Here is a 16,264-nt window from a genome sequence, read left to right as displayed (position 1 = left end):
TTTTAAAAATGAGAAAGGGGGGAAATTAACTGAACAAGGGAGTGTACAAGTAGTGCCCAGTGACAACTGTGAGAGGAAAGATGATGTTTTCAGACTGTCCTTACTTGGATCAAGCTCTGCATTTAGTCTGTGTATCTTGTTTGCCACTAGGCCAGCCTGCCTTCCATCTGGGAAGAACTGCAGCACATAGCTGATGGTGCCAGAGAGGTAGGCGGCATGGCTGCAACTGCTGGAATCAACTCAGACCCAGGCCTAGAAAAGGGCAGCTCAGAATTGGACACTGGAACTCAGTACCCACTGATACTGCCTAAGGGTGTAGTCCTAAAACTGAAGCCTGTTGCCAACCGTTTTTCCAGAAGGGCTTGGAGACAGAAGCGCTCATCAGCTCTGAAGCCCCTCCTTATCAGACCCAGCCCCTGCCTGCAGCCTGCCTCCAACTCTGGGAAGACACTAGTTAGGCCAGCTGAGTCAGAAGCCCCACCCAGCAAAGTGGTGGTCCGCATTCCTCAGCTGATCCAGCCAGCCCCTGTTTTACAGACTATGGCAGAGGTCCCTCCCTTGGGGAGCACCGGGAATGACGGCTTTGAGTCTCTAACAGCACTGCCTGCTCTACCACCCGAGGCCAGGACCAGCTTCCCTTTGTCTGAATCCCAGACCCTGCTGTCTCCTGCCCCCCTGCCCAAGGTACTGCTGCCCTCACTTGCCCCTTCTAAGTTTCGAAAGCCATGTGTGAAGAGGAAGGGATCCAAGAGAAAGGGGCCCAAGGCTGCTGTCTGTCTGAAGGCCGCCCCCGTCATCCACACTGCACCTGTGATCTTCACGGTTCCCGCCACTACTGTGAAAGTTGTGAGCCTTGGCAGTGGCTGCAACATGATTCAGCCTGTCAGTGCCGCTGTGGCCCAGACTTCACAAACCATCCCCCTCACCACCCTCCTGGTCAACCCAGCTTCCTTCCCGTGCCCGTTGAACCAGCCCTTTGTGGCCTCCTCCATTCCTCCTTTAATTGTTTCAGGCAACTCGGTCAATCTTCCTGTATCATCCACCCCTGAGGATAAGACGCAAGTCAATGTGGACAGCGTTGGCTGTCCTTTAGCAGAAGGGAATAGTGCCTTTCAAGGCCTACAACCCAAATTAGAGCCCCAGGAACTAGTTCCTGTGTGTGCTACTGTCTTCCCCAAAGAGGAGCGCAGCCCAGTGCCCGCTGCAGCAGAGAGAGGATGTCAGGAAGTGTTGCCAGAGAGCAACGTCTATGGCTGGACAATTGTGAAAACAGAAGAGAGGAGACAGGCTCTGGAAGCACTGCCGCCAGGCCTCCAGGACTCTCTGAGCTCTCCCCAGGAGGACTTAAAGGTCATTGTCAAGATGGAACCTAAAGACCCTGGGGAGGAAATCTCCAGTGGATTCCCTGAGCAGGACATGGGTGGTGAAATCAAAGAAGAACATTCTGTGGAATTAGACACTGGCTTCCCAAGTGAGGAGTCAGGGGGTGCTAGAGAGGTGAAGAAGCAGACAGTCTTACTAACAGAAGTAGAGAAAGGTCAGCCAGCTAGAACCCATTCAGTGTCTCAAGAGCCTGAGGATGGCAACTCAGGAGAAGTGAGCAAAGGGTCTCCACAGAATGCATCCTTCTCCACTGACCCAGAGTTGGTACTGAGCAGCCCCCCAGGGAGACCTGAAGACTCATCCAGCATGGATGGTCAGTCCATGGGGACCCCAGCAGGGCCAGAACCTGGAGGAGAAAAGGATGGACCAGAGGAAGAAGAGGAGGAGGACTTTGATGATCTTACCCAAGATGAGGAGGATGAGATGTCCTCAGCTTCTGAGGAATCTGTGCTTTCTGTCCCAGAACTTCAGGTGAGAGAGGATACTCTCAGATGTTTGTGTATCCAATAGCATGCTTAATGGATTAACTTAATGTCTTGGTTTGCTTGCCCAGTACATTATAGCCCTGAATCATTTATATCCAATTCTTGAATATGTTGTGCCTTGAAGTGACAGGAGAATGAAAAGGAGAAAATTTATTTGTATTGGACTTAAATTCATTCAGATATAGTCAGCGAGCCAACTGAACTTTCTGAAAAATTTTTAAATTATAAGTATATTCTGTGAGAGTAAAGCTGTCATCAGGCTAAAGAACAGGCCTTTCTTGATACTTCTCCTCTCTTCCTGCTATCAGGCAGCCATCACACTGATTTTATAATTCCTTAGCTCAGAGGATCAGATGCTGATAGTCATGGTACTCAGTCAGCACACGCATTAGCCCTAATTGGTCAACTATAGTTACTCCTGACGAACTCTGCACTCAGCAGAGTTTTTGGTTATTTTTTGGTTATTGCTGGGGCTTCACTGCTTAACGTAGAATATTTCAGACAGAAAGAGACAGAGGGAGAGAGGGGAAGGCATCGTATCACTGACCCAGTGTGTGGGGTTTTGGGGTCAAACCTGGGTCTTGGCCGTGGTAAAGCAGGCACCCTCCCATATGAGCTGTCTTACCAGCCCTGCAGTCAGCACTTTGTGAGTCATTAGGATCCCTCTGAACACCCCCCCCTCCCCATGTTGGGGGTGCTTTATAGGAAACCATGGAGAAACTGACTTGGCTTGCATCTGAAAGGCGAATGAGTCAGGAGGGAGAGTCTGAGGAAGAGAACTCCCAGGAAGAGAACTCTGAACCTGAGGAAGAAGAGGAGGAAGAAACAGAAGGGGTAGAAAACCTACAGAAAGAGGATGAAATGACAGATGAGGCAGTTGAAGACCCTGCTGAGAAGCCTCCCACCCCCTACGCCTCACCCAAGACTGCTCCGGAAGTGGAGACCAGCAGTACTCCACCAGGTGTGTGGGGCTAGCCCACATGAGGGGCGGGCCTCTTCAGCCTCATTATCTGGGAGGGTATCAGATGGCCAGTTTGTAGAACAGGTGGAGAAAGTCATTTTATTTTTATGAAAGAGAGAAACACGATGTTGATTTCAGAAAGCACTGCTTTTTTCTCACTGAGACTCAGTCTCTTGAGAGGCTGGGATAAGGTGTGCTTGATATTTAGACTTCCTTTCACAGCATGCAATGCCTGAGCATGTCAGTTTCTCCTTGGAATTCTCCTGCAATGAAGTTGCAGACCTTGGAGAGTGGCTTGATGGAGACGAAGTGTCAGGTACCATTTTCTCCAGTTATTTTCCTGAGTTGCTCCACACCACTGAGTAGGAATTGTGTAGGGATGGGAAGAGTAGACGTTGCAGAGATGAGCAAGCCTTTCTTTCCCACGTGTCCTCCAAGGAGAGAATGTCAAGGTTGCTGGGAAAGGCCGGAGCAGCCATCGTGCTCGCAACAAGCGGGGAAGCCGGGCCCGTGCCAGCAAGGACACCTCCAAGCTGCTGCTGCTGTACGATGAGGACATTCTCGAGCGGGACCCACTCAGGGAGCAGAAGGACTTGGCCTTTGCCCAGGCGTATCTGACCAGGGTAGGCAAATGTTGCTTTCTATTCTTGTCACAATAGCTCTCTATGCTTTTGCCTCAACTCCCTTGGAGTTGCCAACTGGTCTGAGAGGGACAGAGTTCAGTATTGTCTGAAAGTCAAGTTAAAGATGACTCTGTCAGAAGTGGAAAATCTTTACTGATCCCGTTACTCGCCAGAGAGTTCTTCTAAGGAAAGTTCTTAGATCTTGAGAGGTCTGAGCCAGCCTGTTTCTGGCAGCTGCCCTGGTTTAGGTAGCTTGTTCTGTTGACATCTCATCCCACTGTTTTTTCTAACCCCACATCAAAGTGAACTACCCTGAAGTGACAGTCAGATTTTGTTTCCCCTGTGTCCTGATAGTCTACTAATATTCCTGATTTATCTATGATTCACCCTCAGATGCTATGCTGAAAGAAACTAACATAGTACTGCTATGTGTCAGTATACTGAAATCAGGAAAAAGGGGTTGGGGCTTTGAGATAGAGAAAACAACTTCAGTTTTGTGTATCAGCCTATGGCCCAGGAGGAAGAAAGTCTTTCCTGTTGTCCACTATCAGAAAGGGAGTGGGAAAGTCTTTTGCTCTGAAAGGTCTTCTGAGGAATCATCTTGGGATGCTTTTTTAAAATTTTTATTTATTCCTTTTTGTTGCCCTTGTTTTACTGTTGTAGTTATTATTGTTGTTGTTATTGATGTCATCGTTGTTGGATAGGACAGAGAGAAATGGAGAGGGGAGAGGAAGATAGAAAGGGGGAAAGAAAAGATAGACACCTACAGACCTACTTCTCCGCCTGTGAAGCGACTCCCATGCAGGTAGGGAGCCAGGGGCTCAAACCGGGATCCTTCACCGGTCCTTGTGCCACCTGCGCTTAACCCGCTGCGCTACCGCTGACTCATCTTGGGACTTTTAATAGTAACTCCTCATCTTCCCTTTGTACCCTCGTTTCTTCTTGGAACCAAAAAAAGGGTTTGACAATTAAATATCTTCCCATGCAGGTACGAGAAGCTTTGCAACATGTCCCTGGCAAGTATGAAGATTTCCTTCAGATCATCTATGAATTTGAGTCAAGCACTCAGAGGCAGACCGCTGTGGACCTCTACAAGAGTCTGCGAAGTCTGCTTCAAGACTGGCCTCAGCTGGTGAAGGACTTTGCTGCTTTCCTGTTGCCTGAGCAAGCTCTGGCCTGTGGACTAGTAAGTAGATGGGCAGTGATAGCCAGCAGCTGGGGCTCCTGGGACTGAGAGAGTTTTTGTTTAATTTTTTAATTATCTTTATTTATTTGACATAGACAGCCAGAAATTGAAAGAAGGGGGAGGGAGAGAGACAGAGAGACACCTGCAGCACTGTTTCACCATTTCTGAAGATTTCCCCCTGCAGGTAGGGACCGGGGGCTTGAACCCAGGTCCTTCACATTGTAACATGTATGCCCCTACAGCCCCCTGCAGAGAGTTAATTAATACCATTGTGGTCTGACTGTTTCCCCTCAGCCTTCCCCTGACCCATATGGTAGGATGCTTCTTTTCAGGGAAAGGGCTTTCCAACCTGTGCTTTTTCCTGTACTAGCCAGGGAAAACCTTAAACCTCTGTTATGTAGACATGCATGTAACAGATATTTAGAGTGTCTATTACGTGTAAAGTTAAGTTCTAGAAACTAAGAGTATAGTCTTTGTTTCTTACTATAGCACTATTCAGCTCTGGCTTATAGTCATGCTGGGGATTGAACCCATGACATGAAAGGTCTTTTTTTTTTTCTGCATAACCACTATGCTCTCTCCCTATAGCCTGCAGTAAGTCACTGTAATATATTAAAATCAGGACTGGGAGGTGGCTTAATGGGTAGGGCAAATGCTTTCCGTGCATGAGGCGCCCTGAGTGTTTTTTTTTTTTTATAAAGTTTTTTTTTAATTATTTATTTTATTTTTATATTTATCTTCCCTTTTGTTGCCCTTGTCTTTTATTGTTGTTGTAGTTATTATTGCTGTTGTTGATGGTGTCAACAGCAAGCCCCAGGTTCAGTCCCACCATAAATCACAGTTGAACAGTGTTCTGGTAAAAAATAAATAATAACAAAAGACCAAAATCCTTGCCCTTGTGGAACTTGTGTTCTCAAGAGCAAATTCAGATGATAAATGGTAAAGTATATATCATAAAAATCATAATATTAATGGGCAGGGATAGATAGTATAAGGGTTATGCAAAGAGACTCTCATGCCTGAGGCTCCAAAGTCCCAGGTTCAACCCCTGCACCACTGTAAGCCAGAACTGAACAGTGCTCTGGTTTAAATAATAATAATAATACTGTAAAAGATACTGTAGGTATGCTTTGTCTTGATAGTAATTTATAGAAAATTAAAGCAGCTGGGAGTCGGGCGGTAGCGCAGCAGGTTAAGCGCGGGTGGCGCAAAGTGCAAGGACCAGTGTAAGAATCTCGGTTCAAGCCCCCGGCTCCTCACCTCAGGGAGTTGCTTCACAGGCGGTGAAGCATGTCTGCAGGTGTCTATCTTTCTCACCCCCTCTCTGTCTTCCCCTCCTCTTTCCATTTCTCTCTGTCCTATCCAACAATGACAACAATAAAACAAGGGCAACAAAAGGAATTAATAAATAAATAAATATTTAAAAAGAAAGAAAGAAAAGAACATTCAAGTAGCTATGAGCCTTTCCATGTGTGCAAACTGGGTTCAAGTCTTAGTACTACATGGAAGCTATATGACACCAGGGGAGCTTTATTTCTGTGGTCTGCCCCCCAACCCTATCCCTGCCTATCTTAATGAAAGGCTGTGTAGGATTGGTCCTGGTGCTACAAAAATAGATAGATGATAGATAGATAGATAGATAGATAGATAGATAGATAGATAGATAGATAGATAGATGAGAGATAGAGGGGAAAAAAGAAAAACAGTAATTTCTGTGAGAGAAACAGAACTGCTCTAGCACTGCAGTGCTGAGAATGGATCCTAGGACCTCACACATGTAAGGCCTGTACTCTTGAGTACAGGCCAGGCCTACTGAATTGCTTTTCTAGCATATCAGAGAGAGGGAGAGAGAGAGAAAGAGAGAGAGAGGTGGGGGTGGGGGTGGGGGGAAGAGAAAGGGAGGGAGAGAATGAGAACACTGGAGCATCACTGCCATGTTTATTGCTGAGGCTTGAACTTGGAATCTCATGCTTGAGAGTTCAGCATTCTGTCCACTGAGTGACCTCCTGGGCTGCAGTACTTTGCGTCTTAGTGAAACTCTTCAGAGTGATATACTAGAACCAAGTCCTGTCCTACCCATTTTTCGTGGTTCTTTTTCTTTTTTTAATATTTATTTATTTATTCCCTTTTTGTTGCTCTTGTTGTTTTATTGTTGTAGTTATTGTTGTTGTTGGATAGGACAGAGAGAAATGGAGAGAGGAAGGGAAGACGGGGAGAGAAAGAGAGACATCTGCAGACCTGCTTCACCGATTTTGAAGTGACTCCCTTGCAGGCGGGGAGCTGGGGGCTTGAACCAGGATCCTTAAGCCGGTCCTTGCACTTTGTGCCACCTGCGCTTAACCCATTGCGCTACCACCGCCTGACTCCTGATTTTTTTTCTAATTAATATAACCAAAAACCTCAAACTTCAGTGAATCAACTACTGGATGAGGTGTGTGTGTTGATTGCATACCATTATATTATCTCACCAGCCCAGTCTAAGATAAGCCCCAGTTCTTACTTTAGATTCGTCAGGCTTTGCTATATAGGTGAGATTTGATTTTTTTTTTATTTTATTTTATTGGATACAGGCAGACAGAAATCAATAGGGATGGGGGAGATGGAGAGAGAGAGACAGATAGACAGACCTGAAGCATTGCTTCCCCTGTTATGAAGCTTTTCTCCTGCAGATAGGAACAGGGGCTTGATCCTTATGCATTATAATATGTGCGTTCTGCCAGGTGAGCCACGACCTGACCCCTATTTTTTTGCTACCAAGGTTATCACTGGGGCTTGGTGTCTACATGATTCCACTGGTCCTGGCAATGTTTTTTCTTATTTATTTTTACTTTAAAAAAAATTTTTTTTATATATTTATTTATTTTCTTTTTTGTTGCCCTTGTTGTTTTTCATTGTTGTAGTTATTATTGTTGTTATTGATGTCGTTGTTGTTGGATAGGATAGAGAGAAATGGAGAGAGGAGGGGAAGACAGAGAGGGGGAGAGAAAGATAGACACCTGCAGACCTGCTTCACTGCCTGTGAAGCGACTCCCCTGCAGGTGGGGAGTCGGGGGATCGAACTGGGATCCTTACACAGGTCCTTGTGCTTTGTACCACGTGCGCTTAACCCGCTGCGCTACCGCCTGACTTCCCTTATTTTTACTTTTTTTTTTTTATTCTTATAAGTTTTGATTTATGTTCCACCTATATATCCATTCTGCTCTTGGAGAAATGACTCTCTTCTTCCAGGAAAAAAAAAAATCTGCTTTAGGATTAGCTAGAAACAAAGTTTCATCCCTTACAACAAAGGGCTTAAAGAGGAAATTAGAAAATACATTACATTTCTTTCAAATGAAATATGACTCCTAGGATGGTGATCAATTTTCAGTTGAAAGGTAGTGAATGGAGGTTAAATCATGAATTCACACTTTTCCCTTGTGATCATCAAATCAGCATGCTTAAATTATCTTCTTTAAAGGTTCAAAGTCACTTGTTGTTTTATGCTTCTCCCATGTCCCTTGTGCTAGCATATTAATGGTCTCTGCCATTTATAGAGTAGCAAGCAACCAGATCAATATGCGTGCTTAGCTGCTTGCCATTCAAATTGATCTGTACTGTCCTTCCGATTGACGTCATATCCAGTTGTAAATATCATCAAGTAAGCCGTCAACTCATTTTCATTATGAGTATTTTTCATTTCAAAAGATGAGCTTCAGTTGGACAGCATGTTAGGTTTTTTCTTCATTACTTCTGACATTTCCTCAATAGTGTCAAGCACTTCTTCATAGAAGAACCAGGATTGGCCAGTAACTTTTAAACAGGAACAGGAGCTGACAACACCCAGATAGACAACTACCCACCAATGTGCCTTGGAGCTCCGCTTCCACAGAGTCCTTCCCCACTAGGGAAAGAGAGAGACAGGTTGGGAGTATGGATCGACCTGTCAACGCCCGTGTTCAGTGGGGAAACAATTACAGAAGCCAGACCTTCCACCTTCTGCACCCCACAATGACCCTGGGTCCCTACTCCTCCAGATCCATCTATTCTCTCCCAAAGTACACAATATCTGCTGGGAAATTGTGCTGATGCAGTCACATCTGCCATGTTGTCCCCTCAGGCTACTCTTGTTTTTACTTTTATAGATGACTAGAGACAGAGAGATAGAAGCAGAAGGAAAGACACCTTCATCACTACTCCACTGTTTATGAAGCTTCTTCCCTGCAGGTGGGGACTGGGGCCTTGAACCTAGGTCCTTTCACATGGTACTGTGTGTGCTCTACTAGGTAAGCCACCGCCTGGCTTATAGGTGACTCCTCTTTTGCCCATTTTCTACTCTGGTAGTTTGAGGAGCAGCAGGCTTTTGAGAAGAGTCGCAAGTTTCTTCGGCAGCTGGAAATTTGCTTTGCAGAGAATCCTTCCCACCACCAGAAGATTATCAAGGTGCTCCAGAGCTGTTCAGACTGCCTGCCACAGGAGATCACAGAGGTATTTGCTTGCCCTGCTTCCTTTTAATTCCCCTGTTAGTCTTCCTTTCCCCAACCTTGAGAGCTAGAAGGAGAAGCCAGAGCACCACACTGGTACATGCAGTGCTGGGGTTCCAACCAGTAACCTCACACATGAAAATCCAGTGATCTACCAATTCTTTCTTCAGCCAAAGGCAAAGAGTTTCCAGGTTTACCCTAAAGCATAAGGCACTGGAATGGCGTAGGGAGGTTTCCTCACCTGAAACCAGAGTCTTCCTGCTGTCCAGACATTCAGGAATGCCTGCAAGGGGGGGGGGGGGGCACAGATGATGGGGGGGGAGTAGAGCTCACCTCCTTGCTCTGTTCAGGAGAGCAAGAGCACCACGTGTGGGCATTAGCAGTCAGGCATTTTATTAATTCTAACAGCCCACATAGGGAGCAGGAGGGAGCAGTATAAGAGTCTTTAGGGAGTCGGGCGTAGCTCAGTGGGTTAAGCGCAGGTGGCGCAAAGCACAAAGATTGGCATAAGGATCCCGGTTCAAGCCCCCGGCTCCCCACCTGCAGGGGAGTCGCTTCACAGGCGGTGAAGCAGGTCTGCAGGTGTCTGTCTTTCTCTGCCCCTCTCTGTCTTCCCCTCCTCTCTCCATTTCTCTCTGTCCTATCCAACAATAATGACAGCAATAACAACAACGATAAACAAGGGCAACAAAAGGGAAAATAAATAAATTAATTAATTTTAAAAAAAAGAGTCTTTAGCTGTCCGAGAAGAGTGCTCTATGCCACACAGTTGACTAGGAAAGTGAACTTGGAAGGCCTTGGGATTGGTTTGGAGTGGCAGCATTATGAGGCTGTGAAGACTGCCTCTCGTACCCAAATCTCCCAGCTCAAGACACAGATGTGGCAGCTCCTCAAGGGCCATAACCACCTGCAAGATGAGTTCTCCATTTTCTTCGACCATCTGCGCCCAGCAGCAAACCGAATGGGAGACTTTGAAGAGATCAGTTGGACCGAGGAGAAGGAGTATGAGGTACAGGCCCTGACATTTGGGAGGGTTGTGGAGCGGGGAGTCTACCTCAGAGGGCTTATGTCCAGAGCTGTTGATGTGTGGCTGCTCCTGTCCCCAGTTTGATGGCTTTGAAGAAGTGGCACTGCCTGATGTGGAAGAGGAAGAGGAGCCTCCCAAGATCCCCACATCTTCAAAGAATAAAAGAAGAAAAGAGATTGGGGCTCAAAATCATGATAAGGTATAAAACAGTATGAAGCCGTAAGTATTCGCTGTCAGTGAGTCCTGTGTTAATGTGGTCCAGAGCCACTGGATGCCTGGGGGCGTCACTCGCGTGTCAGGGTCCAAGCTATGGGCCTGCCGAGCCTGAGCAGGACAGTACATTTCCTGAAGAGGCCTCACCCACAGTCACAGAACGATGTGTTTCTTCCCCTAAGATGAAGGGCAATGCCATTGGTAGAGCTTCGTGTATTTTTGTTTGTTTTTGATAGAACAAAGAAATTGAGAGTAGGAAGGTAGGTAGAGAGATTGAGAGACAGCTGCAGCTTCTCCCGATAGGTGGGGACCAGAGACTTGAACATGGATCTTTGCACATGTCGGTCAGGTGTGTCACCTCCCAACCTCATGTTTTCATAGTTGATTAGGCTAAGATTCTATTTTTCTGCCTCCAGATCTACTTGTACTCCCTGCTCTCTACTGTTGTTCAGGAAGTCTTTTTAATCCATGTCCTTGTACTGCATTATAAATATATACATATAGGGGGCCATGCGGTGATGCACCTAGTAGAGTACACACGTTACCATGCGCAAGGACTCGGGTTCAAGTCCCAGTCCCCTACCTGCAGGGGTAAACTTCATGAACAGTGAAACAGTGCTGCAGGTCTCTATCTTTCTCCTTCCCACCCACCCCTTTTTTAAATTTACTTATTTATAAAATAGAAACAATGACAAGACCATAGGATAAGAGGGGTACAACTTCGCATAATTCCCACCACGAGAGCCCTGTATCCCATCCCTTCCCCTGATAGCTTTCCTATTATTTAACCCCATGGGAGTATGGACCCAGGGTCACTTTGGGGTGCAGAAGGTGGAAGGTCTGGCTTCTGTAATTGCTTCCCCGCTGAACATGGGCGTTGACAGGTTGATCCATACTCCCAGTCTGCCTCTCTCCTTCCCTAGTGGGGCAGGGCACTGAGGAAGCCAGGACACATTGGTGGGGTTGTCTGTCCATGGAAGTCCAGTTGGCATCATGCTAGCATCTGGAACCTGGTAGCTGAAAAAGAGTTAACATATACATATACATACAAGTTGTTGACTAATCATGAACCTAATGTCTGGAATATTGCAGATGAAGATTTGGGGTCTCCGTTTTGGAAAAAGTTAGTAGGTCTATTTTAGGTATATTCCAAAGGTCCCATGACTTTATTAGTTTTTGACTGAGCCTGACATCTGATATGCAGGTGGACCCAGGTTATTGTCTGGGGAGATGATGTCATGACTGGAAAAAGGACTAGAAAGCTGGATCAGGGAAGAGAGTAGCTTCCAAATATGGGAAAAGTATATAAATATACTCTCTCTCCTTCCCATTCCCCCCTTTTTTTTTCACTAGAGCACTGTATAGCTCTGAGTTATGGTGGTACAGGGGAGTATACCTGGGACTTAACAAAACTCAGGCATGAGAGACTATTTGCATAACCATTATGATATCTCCCCTGCCCCCTCCCCATCTCTATTTAGAGAGTGAGTGAAAGAGACCACAGCACTAAAGCTTCCTTCAGTGTAGTGGGTGCTGGGTCGAACCTGGGTGATACATATGGCAAAGCATTGCCCTATCCAAGGTTATTTCTATTTATTTATTTCTGGCCCTCTATTTATTTTAAGTATTTATTTATTTTGTATTTATTTTTTTTGACTTTTATTTATTTATGAGAAAGATAGGAGGAGAGAGAGAAAGAACCAGACATCACTCTGGCACATGTGCTGCCGGGGACCAAACTTGGGACCTCATGCTTGAGAGTCCAAAGCTTTACTACTGTGCCACCTCCCGGACCACTTTTTTTTTTTTTTAATTTAAGGACAAAAATTGAGAAGGGATAAAAAGAGACACCTGCAATACTGCTTCACTATTTGAGAAGCTTCCACACTACAGGTGGGAACGGGGCTTAATCCTGGGTTATTTATTTATGAGAAGGATGATAGGATGCGAGAGAGAGAAAGAACCAGACATCACTCTGGTACATATGTTGCCAGAGATTGAATTTAGGACCTCATGCTTGAGAGTCCAGGGCTTTATCCACTGTGCCACTCCCGGATCACTAATCTGGGGTTCTTGTGCTTGGTGATGTAAAGATGCACTCTACCAGGTATGTCACTCCTGGGCCTTTATTTTTATTTATATATTTATTTTTATTACATAAGAGACAATTTCACATGAGGCAGAAAGGAAAAATCACTCTGGTACACACAGTGCTGGAGATCAAACTGGGGACCTCAGGCTTGAACATCCAGCGCTCTTAACAATTGAGCCGCTTCTCCATTTGTGTCTTTTTAAAATTTTTATTATCTTTATTATCTTTATTTATCTGTATAAAGACAGTCAGAAATTGAGACGGGAGGGGAAGATAGAGAGGGAGAGAGACAGACACCTACAGTACTGCCTCACCATTCGCAAAGCTTTCCCCCTTGCATGTGGGGACCAGGGGCTCGAACCTGGATTCTTGTGCATTGTAATATGTGCACTCAGCCAGGTGCGCCACCACCCAGTCCTGTGTCTGTCTTTCTCCTCTTTTCCTTTTAATTTCTGTCTAAATAAATATTTGAAAAAATGTGTGCATATGTATGATTTCTCTTATTATTTACAAGAGATAGGTAGAGAAAAGAGAGAGTAGAGGGAGTTGGGTGGTAGCGCAGTGGGTTGAGCGTGGGTGGCGCAAAGCACAGGGACTGGCATAAGGATCCCAGTTCGAGCCCCCGGCTCCCCACCTGCAGGGGAGTCGCTTCACAGGTGGTGAAGCAGGTCTGCAGGTGTCTCTTTCACTCCCCATCTCTGTCTTCCCCTCCTCTCTCCATTTCTCTCCTATCCAACAATGATGACATCAGTAACAACAATAATAACTACAATAAAACAACAAGGGCAACAAAAAGGGAATAAATAAATATTTTTTAAAAAGAGAGAGTAGAGTATCAGTCTGGTACATGGAGTACTTGGGATTGAACTCAGAGCTTTGTGCTTTTAAATCCAGAGGTCTACTGCTGCACCATCTCTTTGACAACTGTATCTTTTTATGTCTCAGAAAAACAGCTTCTTAGTAGCTGAATAACCTTGGGTGATTTATTTATTCGAGTTTCTTCATCATCAGTGGTACTTATCTCTTGGGTTGAACAGAGGGTATCACTGAGTGAGCCTTCATTTATACAAAGCTTTCTCTCAATGGGCTTGGGAGAGAAGGCAACCTCAAGACACGGAGACAGAGAGGAGGAAGAGTGAGCAAGTTGTGTTTCTGATAGAATGTCCCAGTGACTACCTCAAATAGGATCTGACTTAGATCGTTTCTTTTTTTTTGGGGGGGGGGAGAATTTTTTTTTTTTTAATATTTATTATTTATTCCCTTTTGTTGCCCTTGTTGTTTTTTAGATAGTTTCTTAAAAACATCAGGGTAATTGGCATATGTCAGTCGTGGGTCATTTGGGAATTATTTCAGGGATGCATAATAAGTTCTTTTCAAGTTTGTATACAGATTTTCACAGACACTGTGCAGAGGTGGTATGTGATAAAAGCGAATTGGAGGAGGGCTATCAGAGGGCTTACAGCATGGTACTCTCTTGGTACCAAACCTACTCAACAGCTAACCAAGCCCAGGTATCTCTTAGGAGGCTGAGTGGCCAGATGGGGCCAAGGACTGTGCCTGTTCCTGCCATGAAGGACCTGATTCAAAGCTAAAGAAAAGCAAAAGGAGAAACTGTGGCCACTGCAGCAACAAGGTGAGGAGGGCCACCAGAAATGCTGGAGGGTAGGGAAGCAAGTGGCGGCACACCTAGTTAATCGCAGGTATCACCATGCACAAGGATCCGGGCTGGAGTCTCTGCTCCCCACTTGGAGGAGGGAAGCTTCAGGAGCTGTGAAGCAAGTTTTGCAGCTGCTTTTCTGTCTTTCTCCCTTTCTTTTCCTCCCTCTTTCTTTTTCTCTGTCCTACCGGGGGGGGGGGGCGTCTGCTGGGATCAGTGGGCTCAATGTGCAGGCACTGTGCCCCAGTGATAATCCTGGGGACCATTAAAAAGAAAAGGGGGGGCAGGCAGCACAGTGGGTTAAGTGCATGTGGGTGCAAGGACCGGTGTAAGGATCCCAGTTCAACCCCTGGCTCCCCACCTGCAGGGGAGTCGCTTCACAAGCGGTGAAGCAGGTCTGCAGGTGTCTTTTTCTCCCCCTCTGTCTTGCCCTCCTCTCTCCATTTCTCTCTGTCCTGTCTAACAATGATGACATCAGTAAAAACAACAATAATAACTACAACAATAAAAAAAAGTCAACAAAAGGGAAAGTTTTAAAATTTTTTAAAAAAAAGAAAAAAAGGAAGAAAGAATGGAAAGTGCCAGGGCAATCCAGGTTGCCTTATCATTTGATGTATTGTTTGCTACCGTAGATTGTGCATAACTAAATCCCTAAAGCATTACACCTCATATGTAGTACACACAAATAAGTGTGTGTGTGTGTGTGTGTGTGTGTGTGTGTGTGCAAAATAAATAGAATTAAGCACATATTTATTATATTGTGCATATCTAGTATATACTAGCACACACACAGTGGAGTTTGCTTCATGAAGAGCATCCAGTGGGTAAAGGGGAACAGGCCCTGAAGAAAATGCTGGCAGTAGGGCCGAGAGCAAAAGCAGGCCAGGTTAGAGGAGTCGTGATCCAGCACTCTGTTCTAGGTCATATGAAGTCATTGGAGCACTGTGTGTTTTAGTGGACCTTTGGGTTCATGGCAGAGCCTCTTTCCTGTCATCCCCTAAGACAAAGGAGCTCTGGAGACCCTTGACCTAGATGACCACCCCTGCAGGTCTGTGACAGCAAGTCCTACAAGAGCAAGGAGCCCCATGAGCTGGTGGGCAGCAGCCCCCACCGAGAGCCCAGCCCTATGCCAAGCACAAAGGAAACTGGCCAAGCCAAGGATGTGATGGAGGAAGAAGCCATGAAGGATCAAGAGAGCGGGGAGGCAATCCAGAGTAGGACTGGCAAGACCTCCAGAAAGGGAGAGGTGTCCGTGTCAGGTAAGAGTGCCAGCTGCCAGCCCAGCCTCACTGTCACCATTTCTTTTTGTAATCCTAATCCATTGGTAAAGAATTAAGAATGCTACAAAGTCAGCATTATCCAGCATTCTCTCATGTTCCCATTCCTGAATCCTTACCCCTTATTTGCAGAACTTATCTCCTGAAACATATAGAGGGCCAGAGAGCTCACTCGTAGGGCATATGCTTGCTATGCATGCAGCTCAGCTTCAAAACCTGGCAACACAGGGGAGGTGCTGTGGCTCTGGAGTAAGCTTGGTGCTTTGGTATCTCCATCTCTGAATGGAAAAGCATCTCAGAGCAGTGAAAACATGCATGTGTAAGGCCTCAAGCATGAAGAGAATGCAGCACTTCCTGAATTTGCATGTCTTGTGCAGAAGTCATGCTAATCTCTTTATCCTTCTAGCTTTAACATACATGCATTTGAAGCAGGCACTTCTGTACTTTTTTTTTTTTTTTAACCAGAGCACTGCTCAGCTCTGGTTTTTGGTGGTACAGGGGATTGAACCTAGGACTTTGAAGCCTCAGGCATGAAAGTCTGCTTGCATAACCATTATAGTATCTTCCCCACCCACACTTTTGTACTTCTTTAGGTTCTAGACTCAGCTATTCTCAGCATTAAATGGCTGAGCCTATACTTTTTTTAAAAAAAGATTTATTAAGAGGGTCGGGCGGTGGCGCAGTGGGTTAAGCGCATGTGGCGCAAAGCGCGGGGACCGGCATAAGGATCCCGGTTCGAGCCCCTGGCTCCCCACCTGCAGGGAAGTCGCTTCACAGGCGGTGAAGCAGGTCTGCAGGTGTCTACCTTTCTCTCTCCCTCCTCTCTCCATTTCTCTCTGTTCTATCCAACAACGAACAACATCAACAATGGCAATAATAATAACCACAACGAGGCTACAA

At 45.8% G+C, this 16,264-nt stretch overlaps 1 protein-coding gene across 1 annotated transcript in view; it reads left to right on the top strand.

Moving 5' to 3' along the window:
• Nucleotides 1–16,264, top strand: part of GON4L (gon-4 like) — an 87,498-nt gene that overhangs the window by 68,836 nt on the left and 2,398 nt on the right. The window contains exons 21-29 of the mRNA XM_060201592.1: nucleotides 151–1,854; nucleotides 2,574–2,829; nucleotides 3,268–3,452; nucleotides 4,441–4,638; nucleotides 8,959–9,102; nucleotides 9,964–10,107; nucleotides 10,205–10,324; nucleotides 13,953–14,063; nucleotides 15,136–15,346. Coding sequence (XP_060057575.1) covers nucleotides 151–1,854; nucleotides 2,574–2,829; nucleotides 3,268–3,452; nucleotides 4,441–4,638; nucleotides 8,959–9,102; nucleotides 9,964–10,107; nucleotides 10,205–10,324; nucleotides 13,953–14,063; nucleotides 15,136–15,346 — 3,073 coding nt within the window. The remainder of the gene's footprint in view (nucleotides 1–150; nucleotides 1,855–2,573; nucleotides 2,830–3,267; nucleotides 3,453–4,440; nucleotides 4,639–8,958; nucleotides 9,103–9,963; nucleotides 10,108–10,204; nucleotides 10,325–13,952; nucleotides 14,064–15,135; nucleotides 15,347–16,264) is intronic.

Source organism: Erinaceus europaeus, chromosome 11, assembly GCF_950295315.1.
Source record: "Erinaceus europaeus chromosome 11, mEriEur2.1, whole genome shotgun sequence".
Classification (NCBI taxonomy): domain Eukaryota; kingdom Metazoa; phylum Chordata; class Mammalia; order Eulipotyphla; family Erinaceidae; genus Erinaceus; species Erinaceus europaeus.
Note: the sequence above shows the minus strand (reverse complement) of the source record. Positions and strands in the feature narration are given on the sequence as shown.